Source organism: Ornithodoros turicata, chromosome 1, assembly GCF_037126465.1.
Source record: "Ornithodoros turicata isolate Travis chromosome 1, ASM3712646v1, whole genome shotgun sequence".
Taxonomy (NCBI): Eukaryota; Metazoa; Arthropoda; class Arachnida; order Ixodida; family Argasidae; genus Ornithodoros; species Ornithodoros turicata.
In genome coordinates this window covers 208,200,299-208,212,559 of record NC_088201.1, presented here as the reverse complement: position 1 = coordinate 208,212,559, position 12,261 = coordinate 208,200,299, and the positions used below count along the sequence as shown (strand labels likewise).

Sequence of the window (12,261 nt, the reverse complement as noted above, 5' to 3'; positions counted from 1 at the left end):
CGATTGTCTGAGCGTTTTGTCCGACCAATCATCGTGCAGGAGATCGTCACAGGAAACCAATCCGAGGCTTGTCCGCTTTGTGGCGCTCCTTGAGAAGCAGAGAGAGAGAGAGAGGGGGGGGGACGCGTAAATTTCGGGTTTCTTTCAATTACGAATTACGAACGACACTGCCACGGTGAATTAACGCTGGTACAAAGATGATGATGATTGGAGATTTAATGGCACACAGACAACTACAAACGCTGGTGGAAAAGATCCGTGGCGACGGAGCGTGAATTGGGCACAACTCCATGGAGCCTAATTATAGTTGTTGTGCGCAGACTCAGAGTTCGTCGTCATGGATGCAACCAGTGAATCCTCAGTTCCCTTTCCTTTAGTTTTTTATTTATTTATTTACCCGCAAGTCATATGGAATTACAGAGGGGAGTGGAAATAACAATGGAAGCAAATGAAAAGTGACACATACAAAGTTACACATCAAATACGTCATGGAATAAACTACGGAATCTTGTTGAGTCCCGGACCACTGCGATGGTCGCAGTGGTGCGGGATGGTCGCAAGTAAGTGATTCCAGTCACTGTCTTGGGAACGAATGTATTCTGGAAGTGATTAGTTCGTATAAAAGGAATGAGCAACTTTTTCAGGATGATCCCAGTACCCAAATATATGGTGAGGGGGAGAAAAAAAAGAGAATACCTGGGAAGGGTGTCATTATAGGTAATAGATTTTATGAAATAGCAACGGACGAGAGATTTTACGTTGTAGAGAACGAGGTGTGGTAGACATTTGAACTTGAATAACGTGTGTAATCTAAATAAAAAAGATGAACTTTTTGTGTGGATGTCAAGGTAACGGAACCTTTCAAACCAAATAAAAGCGTGTAGGTGTGCATTAGTCTCAGGGAAACGATACGGACGGGAAACGCACAACTGAACGGCACGAGACTGAGCTTTAATGCCGCTTATCAACCATTCGTGCCACCACAAGAGGCATTTTCACTAAAACAAACGTAACGGCAACGAGCACCTTGAGCACCGCCGAAAGCGAGCACCCAGGAAATGAAAAGGGAAGTACGAAGGCAACCACCGGGGAACGCATTCTTTACTCATGGTTTGGGCTTTTTTTTTTCTTCTTTAATGTTTTGTCTCGGTCTCTTTTCTTGTCTCCTCCCACGATGCTTTCGCTCTCTGCTTCTTCTTCTTTTTCCTTCTTTTCTTTTCTTTTTTTTGTCTCACGATTCGGAATCATCCTTGCACGTGTGCCCGCTTCCATAAAGGCTTCACGCTCTCTCTCTCTCTCTCTCTCTTTCTTTCTCTCGCTCTCTAAAGATTCATGCGCGCGCTTCGTTGCGATTCACGCCTCACTTTCTTATTTCCCTTTCACTTCTTCCTTTTCTTTTTTCCTCCCTTCCTTTTTTTTTTCTAGCGTGCCACATCTGCTTACTTTTTCACTATTCTTTTTATTTTTAAAGGGGCGTAACTCCGGTGGTCAACCACATCTTTTTGCACGCTTCGGTTGTTTTGAACCTTCCGACGTGAGTTTTCGTTTCTTTCATATTTTCTTCGTTTCTTTTTTTTTTTTTTTTGCCTTTTGGTTTCTTTCTTTCTTTGTAGTGCGGGTTTTGCATCCAGGTTTAGAAGTCGTGACGTTTGTTGCTTTCCTGAGGAGACGAACCATGGGTAATCTGTCTGTTTCTTCCTTTTTTTTTTTCCCGTTCCGTATTCTTATTTGCCTGGACACTCGTGCTGAAAGGACGAGCAACAGACCAGTGTACACCGGCGAAACTAAGCGATGTCAAAACCGTGTAGTCATCCGGTATTTTCTGTAGAATTTGTTCTTACACCAGCCTATAAATTTCAGTTTTACGAGCTGTGGAGCAAAAACTTACAGGGTTCAGAGTAGTGGAGGGTATTATTAAATATGAATTGGCAGACTAGTGACAAGGAGGAGGTCTATCGGAATTTTGGGGTGAGTTATTGTAAAGCACAGGAGTGTTGACGCTCTTCTGAAGCACACGATACAGCGTTACACTCAAGTGCAAATGCAATGGGGCAGAGTTTTAGAACTGGCCTCAGTTGTTGACTTGGTTGGGGAAAATAAAGCAAATCAGTACATTAAGGATATAGGAAGTGGTAGGCTAAAAGATAAGGAAGATGGGCTCACTAATTTTGTGACTCATCTAATCAGTCAACAATACAAAGCTATCTTGCTTGATGACAATACACATGAGCTGTCTGGTTTGTAAGATAGAGGCTATACCTCCATGGGTAGTTCTCTTGCTTGATGACAATACATATCTTCTGTGGCTCATCTCATAGAGTCAACAATACAACGACATATTGGTAACCGTTGGTATTGGCGCTCTATGGCCTTCGTCGCTTTTGCGCCAAAAATAAAACCCAATAAGTCCATCATTTAGCTCATTTAGTTCTCGCAGCTCACAGCTCATTTAGTTAAGTTGCATGGCGACGCCGTAGATTAACAGCGCCGTGATCAGTTACCTTTGGTATTGTCCTTCATTCGTTTTTCTTTTAATTCCGCTGCAAAATCTCACAACACGAGTCCGACATCTGGCGAATTCGGGTGGTCATTTCGTGGCAACGTTTTCTCTCTTTTTTTGCCAGACCCCACCCGTTCTCGCCAGTGTTTCCAGATCTCGCATGTTCGCTTGGCACTTTCTGAGCGCCAAGAATTTGCCAGCTAGCCCTTTTTTCCGCCCGGCCTCGTAGCGACCGGGCAGCGGATAGCCCAACTATATATCCGGTGTCGTCATATCCGCATCGTGAGGGTAACGTGGTCCCTCATTGGCCCGCACGTCGAAGCTCACGTGGGTTAGCAGACGACAGAGCCCGAAGACGAGCGACCGCGATGCCTCTAGCGTGATCCAAACGACTCAAACCGATAGATTCCTGGCAGTCATGTTGGGGTGGCAACAGTCACGTGATCCAGCGCGAGCAATATCCGAGCGCATTGACCGTGTTGCCACGAAATGACCACCTGAATTCGCCAGTAGATTGCTTAAAACGAAGTGCAACGGATGAAGAGAGGAGAAAATTGCTCTCACTTTTTTTTTTTTCTCTCTCTCTCTTGTCATTTGTTGTCTTAATGTCTCTTAAAAGACGCTGACGCTCCAAGCAGAACAATGCAACGCTTAAAACTTTATACCTGTGACAAATAAGAGCGTGTCAAAGTTTCACGGATGGGTAAGCACTCTCACAAACGATTGAGACCATTACCCAGTGGCAAGATTCCGAAGATATCACGTGATCTCGGCTTCTATAGCAGACGACGCTCCGCCGTTTCGGTGTTGAGTCCAGGCGTGCGTTCTGAAGCGTATTGCACTTTTCTCAATGAGGGGTGAGAGCTATAAAATGGATGCACGTAGCAGAAGATCGCGTGATTTCTGCTACTAGCAGACGAGGCTTTGCTCTTAGGCGTGTTATTGTTGTCGCGGACATGCGCTCCAAAAAACACTCCAATTTGAGGTGGTAGCAGAGGATCACGTGACCTCGGCTTGTAGCAGACGACGATCTGCTTTTTGACTGTTTGTTGCAGGCGTGCACTCTGACGCATTTCATTTTGAAGGAGACGAGTGGTAGCAGAACATCACGTGACCTCCGGTTCTATAGCACACGATGCTCTGCTTCTCGATGCCATTTTGTCAGACTCCGTTCCTTGGATGTTTTCTCGTTCGTTCCTTTCATTTCGTCCCTACTTCGGGATAGCCCGTGAACACAGTCTTTGCTGTTTTGCATGTGTCAGGAGCTTCCGTGACTGGTTATAAATATCAACGTAGCAGTATATGCGAGGCAATTGAACGTATAGGAGGACGAGCACAACGCAGGCCTCACAACACCCAGTTGCACACTTCAGTTGAATAGTGGCAGTTTGAGGAAAACGCACAAGCACTGGGCCCGGATTCAAACCCCACACCTCTGATTGCCAACTGTCATTGCCAGCTGATTCCCGATTTTCTTCAGCTGCCATTATTCCGAATTCTAAGCAATTCAATAGTATAGTTTCCTGCAGCAATCGTCCGCATGAGTAAAATAGAGGTGGTCGTGTAATATATCTCATTAATTAATTAGACAACTTCGAGGATGACGATATAGGGTTTTATTTCGTAACTTCCTGATACAAATCTGAAGGCTGGATATTTCTGACACAAATTTCCAGCACTCCATATATCGCTGACTTTTGGTATCAGCGGTAGCCTATATCTCTGCGGAGCTGAAGAAATACCAAGTAGTCCTAATACAGATCCCGATAGGTAAGGTAATAAAACACCTCCAAAAGCCCTTCTCTTCTTTATTTTATTTTATTTTATTCATTTTTTTAGGCGGTGACTAAACTATACTTCTCTAAGTCTTCGATGTAGCACTACCTTGGCATGGCACAGACAGCAGAGAATCCCGCTGTGAAATCCTTCCCTCCCGCCAACGTGTTTTTGGTCACCTTTGACGGATGGCTGTATACATTTTTTTGATATGGAGGTCAACAACCATGGACATGACGTCACGTCTCTATTGGCGCTTGGCTGGCCGTGCTTGATTGGGCGGACCAGCCCTGACCTTCTCCCGAGGGAGATTGTATTTTTCGCCGCCCGTTTCGGCGCTCACGCTTGTTATTCGTGGACGCACTCTCTGCGTTTCGCTGTGGTACGACGTGATATTTTTTTTGTGTGGCTCTTTTACGTCGCACTTTTTTCTACGTATTGCATCTGACCGAATTGGGTTAAATGACTCTTTCGAGTTCGGTAGATAAATGTCGAGCTCAATTTTAGAGCGATTATGAGCCGCTCAAATGCGAATGTCGACACAATTCCCTGTAAAGTTGTCCCAGTCCTTCGTCCCCCCCCCCCCCCCCGGGGAGCTATACGAGCCCCAAGTAAACACACACTTCGTAAACCTAATGATCACCATATAGTCATATTCTCCTCCATCGCAGTCGATTGAACACGCTAACATTTTAAGATGACGCGTTCCCCAGTCTTTTCCTCTTTGCCGTCCCCATCAATGCATTCGCACTAGCGACATTCTCCAGAACATTTCCGAGAAGCTGCGAAAAACGTGATAACTTTCTACTGCCACGTTGAGCGTTAAACGTTACGACTTTTCGTGCTCTTCTAACCAATACCAGTATCCAACGGCCCATCCGCGGAAGTACTCCGTAGCAGACGACAGGACCGATGGTGTCGTCTGCTATGATGTCCGCAGTGCACGACGCCACCTAGATAGAGAAAGCCTGCTTTCTCGTTCACGTGACGTAACAACGAAGTCAGCCAATCGGGATCGTGTCTGCAACTGCCGTAGCCAATCACGAATCTGCTTTAAGCGGTCGTAGCCATAGAGACGACCCACCGTCGTCTGCGAACAGTGAATGAACGTCCCCGCTAACTAAATGGGAAAAACTTTAAAATAAAGCGCAAAACGGTTCCATATTTTTCTCAAAACTTTTTCTGGAAACCGTGTTGTACTTTTCGTCTACAGAATCGGGTCTCCAGGTTGCAAGTTAGCTGCAATCGTTTGCGGGTGCTTTACTTCACAGAACGATGAATCGCAGTAGCAGACGAATTTTGACTTTATATGTCACGTAGCGAAGGAGGGAGAGAAGGGAATAAGCAGGCCTTCTGTATGTAGGTGTGCGCGACTTCAGATAACCCTGCGCCCTGCGAATGCTAATTATAAGACGCTGCGTAACTTCCGCCGTGTGAGAGCAGTCTTTTTGCTTATTCTTCCACTGGAATATTCAGCGGAGATGTCGCTCGCGTGAATGCACAATGTCGCGCATTATCCGTGAAACTACTTGTGCACGTGAGTTTTTGTTTTGAGCATCTTCCTTCTGGCTTCAAGTACTATAGTGGGTCCCCCTCTAGAAATTTTACGGAAAGTATATTCCTACTGACGCATATGGTCCTCGTATTCGCCATATATGCACCGACTGGTGCTGCCGCCTACATCTAACGTGTTTGGTATCTACCGAAATGCGACGATAAACGTACGTCGGCATTTTTTACGCGGTCGGTGATCAGTTATAGTCTCTCTATGGCAATAATCACCCTGCCAGTTGGAACCGTAACGAGAATAAAATAACGTAACATAAAATGTACATTCACAGTGTGCACAGAAAAATGCCGGTGTCGGTTCTCATTCATTTCCACCGAGTGTTTACACCTTTAAACCATTACCATCGAAAACCACCTATTCATTCTAGCGAAATAACTAACGACTTTTCGCACCCAATTTCGGGAACCATTACACACCGTACGTACACGTGAAACCATAATCGTAGCTTAGCGTGCCATACTGCGTGCAACGCCCCCTGCTGGTTAGGAATTTCTTCATAAATATTTCGTCGCCTTCATCTCATAGTCAACGCACACGACGATAACACTCCCCCCATTTATGTGCCAATATTCCTCTCACGCTTTCGGGTTGACCTTCTTTCTTTCCCCTTACACACATAGGTATAAGACATCTCGTGTAAGCAACCATGTGTAACGGCGGTCTGCGGACGGGAATAAAATAAAAAATAAAAGAGGTATGTTTATCGGCTATGTGTGGCTGTGGGGTACGTAATCTTAATGGAAAGTGAAAAAGCTTTCAGGCATTCAGGGAGCATCTATGGGTCAGCGACCACAGAATGCGGGCAGATATGCTATATGTGGGGATCAGGGGCTGTAGGTTCACTGATCTCATTGGGAACTTTTCATACTGCACGGAGAAGGAAGGACGGGACGTGTACGGCAGCGTATATATACGGTCGTTGTTTTGAGATGTTATAGAACTGAAGACTTCTTATAGTATAGTTTTTTTATTTTTAATTCGACGTTAGCGCCGCAAGGCAACTGCGGCTATGAGCGGCGTACAGACGTGGACAGATGGAGAGACGGCATCAGGAAATAGTGGGAGAGCGGGATTAGTATGCGTCCTGGGCCGACTTCAGGGGGGAACTGTGCTGATATTCGTCTGGAAAGTGTTTGGAAAACCTGGGGAAAACCTCAGACAGCACAGCCCCGGTGACAGGATTCGAACCCGTGTCACCTCCCTGCAGTCTCGCTGTGGAAAGCGACCATCTTAACCACTAGGCCACGGGAGCTGCATGGTAAATTATTGTTTTAAAGCATGGTTTATGGAATGGAATGTCGTACCAATATAGATGCGTAAACCTTATACAGTCAACCCTCGTTATTATGACCGTGGTCGTTCCCGAAAATATTGGTCATAATGCGGAATTGTCATATTAACGGGGGATTTGCGGAGGTTTCACTGCATTGTTCCCCCATGAGTATGGTCGTAAAGCGCGTCTGTCAGATTATCGGGGGTCATATTAACGAGGGTTCACTGTAAATCGTTACGAGTCCATTCCTGTCCTATATATGTATCAGACGCAGCGCTCGCGGTGCGAAATGCAAACCGCAAAAAAAGAAGGCACGCGCGTCACTATCGGTGCGGTGGCGGCGCGGACTGGCCGCCGACGGAAGAGTCTTTAAAAAAAAGAAAAAAAAAAGAAACCGCATGCAATGGTAACACACAGTGATGGCCAGTAGTTAACTACATGTAGTTAAACTACTAGTTAAACTACCTTATTGTAGTTAAAAAGTAGTTATCATCTACTTGCAGAAATGTAGTGTGCAACTACAAGTTAAACTACTATTTCGAGTAGTTAACTACAGTAGTTAGGTTACTGCAGGCGCCACTATACTTCCGATTTTGCCGCAAGCTTTACGGCACAATTGTGCTTCCGACTTTTACCTTGAGCTACTTGTTTGATGAGAACGGAGGTGCAGAGCAATTGTGCCGTGCATGTGTACTGAATCTTCACTTTTATCCCTGCTTGTGATTCATATTTGGGTGTCCAAGAACGCTATAGAATGGGATTGGTGTTGATGGACAACGTTAAGTAGTTAGAAATGTAGTTAAAATACATTGCAGTAGATAAGTAGTTTTAACTACCTCCCCTGAAAAGTAGTTGAACTGCTTGTTAAACTACTCCATCGCGAAGTAGTTAGTAGTCATAGTTAAACTACTGTAGAAGTAGTTAGTGGCCATCATGGTAATACACTATGCGATACCTTTCGACACTTGAAGACTGAAGGCGCTGCTGTTCGAGGTTCGCTCACCTCGAATAGTAGCGCCCGTCGTCTTCGATTCTTTTTTTTTTTTTTTATTTACGTGTTAGCGCCGCGAAGCAACTGTGACTATATGAGGACAGATGGAGACAGGACAGCAGGAATTAATGGGGAACAAGGGGGTTAGTATGCGTCCTGGGCCCACTTCGGGGGAAACTGCGCCGACATTGCTAACACGGAATCAAAATACAAAATCACTATTAAATGGGCCCACAACGCGAGCGGTTTTTGATTGACGCCGACCGCCTTCGGGTCTTTAATGTCTGAAGCCTCCGCGCTCTCCTTCAGTGTATTTTTGGAGGAATGGTGGCGTTGTTGTTCTTGGAATCCTTCCTCCATGATTGGTGGCGACTGACAGCTTAATCGTTCACAGACCGGATTAACACTGTCATCCGACTTTAAGTGGAACGAAAATAAGAGACGGTGGAGAAAAAAAAAATGGGTCGAGGGTTTTTGTTACTTTTTTTCTTACGACTTTTGCTCTTGTCGTCTGCAAAGAAAAGCTCTGTTCCTTTTCAGTTCAAATCCTTTGTGAGGTTGTTGTAAAGTTATTTTCCTTGATGGAAGTTGTTCTATGTTTTCAGTATAAGACATTTTTATGGAATTGAGAACAATCTTTTGCCTTTTTTTTTTGTAATGAAAGGCGATAAAAAGTGCTGACACCAAGATAAAATGTGTAAGAATTAATGGCGATAGGAGTATAAAAGGAACGACCAGTTGATATGATTAGATAGCCGTGATAAGGACGTAAAGGAGGGATATATTTATTAGTGCAAAGAAGAAAAAAAAGGAGGAGAGGTCAGAAAGAGAAAATGTCAGAACAGAAGCAAAAAACAGAAAGAGACGAAATGTCGGAAAAAATCGGAAAGCCAGAGAACTGGCTTAATAAGCCAGAACATACTCCTTAATATTGTGAGGCGAGCTAGAATAACCGGGACCCTTGAGGCCTCCAAACAAAAAAGAAAAAAGAAAAATCTTGACCACAACAAATTGCAGGTTGATCACATTAAAACAATGAGATGAAAGAACAACATATAAACTGCTAGGAGGGCATTCGATGTACTACGCGTGTTCATTAGCGGATTGGATTCTGGAATTTTATAACTTGATGTTAGACCTGAAAAAGTGCTACCTTCTGCACGAAAGTCTCGAATAGTCAGGAAGAATAATAAATATATTATTTTAAAATATGCATATATATATATTTATAATATAATAATAATTTAAAATATTTTAAGGGATTTTAAAAAATGATGAACGTCTCAGTTTGCTGTCTCGCAAAAACCTTTAGTGGAAAGCGTAAGTAATGAATTTTGGCTATGTAGTCATCTAATAGACACATACTCCTTGAACAGAATGGCTGTCTGGCTGTAAAGAAACCTGCAGAAATTGCATATGCTGCTCTGGTAGCCTTTTTATGAAAAATGTCTACTTCTTAAACTCCCTATGTATTCAGCCTTGTCTTCCCGGCATTTGTGAAACTTTCGTGTGCTGCGCTTTAGGCTCCAGCTGTCTTCCGTGACATGAACAAAAAGAAAACAATTGGATGAATGGAATGAAATGAATGAATGAACGAACGAATGAAACGCGACATCGGTGAATTGCTCAGTTTTCCCAAGTTTGCCGGTACCAAGCCAAACTCGCCCCTTTTTGCTGTTCGCCCTAACTCCTATTCTAACGTGATTGTTTTCTCTATCTGATACAGCTGGATGACTGCACACTACAGCTGTACAAGTTCAGCGACGCCGAGGGGGATTATGGGACGTACTTGGACCTCGAATCGACCATCGACGAGCAGAATGACGACTTCGAAGGATTCCTCGACAAGTAAGTACGAATGTGTTTCTACAAAATGCATGCGCATACGGGTACAATACAGGTGGACCTTGCCGTGCGGTGACGTGACCAACGCTTTCTTACGTCATAAAGCAAGTACTGCGGCACAGTACAGTGGGGGATCGGTGGTATCGTAGATGATATCCTACTGGCGTGACGTCTTCGATCAATGTGTTTATCTGTTGGTAAAGGCGGTCTCATGCGATCTGCTGCGTGCTCCATCTTCGGGTTCTTCACCTGTTCATGGACTTCCTGTCGTCCACTGGATTGCTCCAGACGCCTTATTTATTTCTTGTATTTTCATCCTTCCTTCATCATCTTCATATAATGTTCCACGTGCAATGGGGTAGGGTACCGCACCACGTACCAGGGTACCGAGATGGGGCAACACCCCATCTCATCGTCATTTATTGTTATTGTTGTTGTTGCTGCTAGTTAGCGTTCGCTTCCAGAGATGGTTGGCTGCACCGTCGCAAAATTGTTTTCCCGGCTTTGCATTCCTCAGACGCTCTGAGGAAGAAATGTAATCGGCGCCAGGCGTGCGGAACATGCTAGGAAACGACAAAGCCATTAGTTTCATTCGCAGGGATCAGGAAAACTGCAGTAAGCGCGTCGAATTTGTTGATTTCAATCAATACCCAGACAGTTACTGCAGGGAATGACATCAGTTTGGCCCAAATATCGCTGGCCTGCGTGCCGAGGGAAGCGATTTTGTTGCGTCTCCCATAGACTCCCATGTATCGAAAACTTGACAAACTTTAATTCGCCAAAAATCAGTGGATCGCGTCAGACCTTCGAAAATGTGTCATTCCCTAGGTAAACTAGAGGGGAACATTCCTGTGCCTCTTTCGTGCAGAAATTTAGCGCGGTTTACGAGAACCCTGGGAACAAAAATTCCCCATAGACCTTCTTAAGAAATGAGTCCGCCTTAATGTGTTTATCAACTCCCGTGGCATAGTGGTTAGGATGATCGCTTTCCACGCCGAGACTGGGAGGTGACACGGGTTCGAATCCTGTCACCGGCTTTGTTGTCTGAGGGTTTTCCCTGGGCTTTCCGAAGACTTTCCAGATAAATGTCGGCACAGTTCCTCGTGATGTCGGCCAGGACGCATACTACCCCCCCCCCCCTGTGCCCCACTCCTTCCTGCTGTCCTCTCTCCACCTGTCCACATCTGTACGCCGCTCATAGCCACAGTTGCTTCGCGGCGCTAACACGCAATTTAAAAAAAAACTCCTCTTCGTCTACGGAGTATTGCGCATAAAACAGCATGAATAGTGCGCATTTTGCAATAATTTCAGATGCCTCCTCAACATTTTTCATGGAAGGCTTTACTGGTTTCGGGATGGCTTCGGGCCATCTTTTGCGAAAATTTATATTTGTCACCCGTACGGGCAGTTTCTCATACTTTCTTTTTTTTTTTTTTTGTCTCGAACAAAAGTTGGTTCGGACCTATTCCTGAGGGGACTTTTTACACGTCGTTGAATCATTTTACACAGTTTCTCGAAAACGTACAGTGCTTATGGAACACGCTCAAGTGCATTGCTTCCTCGGAGTAACGCGCTTGCAGCGAATGGTACCGTACGGACTTGCACACAGGTGACTGGGTTACCTAGGCACATGTCTGTAAGTCCGTACGATTCTGTTCGCTGCGAGCGTGTCATTTTGCGGAAGGAATGAGCCGGAGCGTGTTCCGTAAGCTTTTGCCCAGCACTGTAAAACTATGCACTGTTTCTTCGGCCAAGTAACCTAACTGCCGTCTTTGCTCCCCGGCGCCTTGATCCTCGTTGATATCGTTATCGCAAGTCATTATCGTTTCCATTTCTGTGCTGATGCGCTCCATGTATATAGACATGGACTGGGTGTTGTACCACCCTGCTTCGACCTTGGTCGATAGTACAAATAAATAAATTAATTAACCAAGGAGAGCTCTCTACACCGGCCCAATCGCCTGCTGCTTCTGATGGCGCTAGTTGAAGATAAATGTACGTTGGCCACGCTCATGGGATTGTCGTAAGTGAGATGAGCTAAAAAAAACACAGCATGAACAGTTAATAACAATAATAATTTATCGCCCAGTTCACTGAGACTGGCTGTTCTATACTATTATATCTATCTGGCATAACTGGTGACGAATTGGGACCAGTTTGCATAGAAATATGTTCGAGGATTGTCTTGCAGCATCCTTAAGCTTATCATCTTTGTCTCGTGTCAAACACATAGTCGAAGATGTGGCGAAGGGTTTTCCTTACGTAAGCTTCATAGCACACATTTCTTTTTTTTTCTCTTTCTGCAA

At 44.8% G+C, this 12,261-nt stretch overlaps 1 protein-coding gene across 2 annotated transcripts in view; it reads left to right on the top strand.

Moving 5' to 3' along the window:
* LOC135379009 (mucin-12-like) overlaps positions 1-12,261 on the top strand; it is a 546,819-nt gene that overhangs the window by 389,186 nt on the left and 145,372 nt on the right. For both annotated transcript variants that reach the window (XM_064612241.1, XM_064612240.1), the window contains exon 6: positions 9,837-9,958. In XM_064612241.1, coding sequence (XP_064468311.1) covers positions 9,837-9,958 — 122 coding nt within the window. The remainder of the gene's footprint in view (positions 1-9,836; positions 9,959-12,261) is intronic.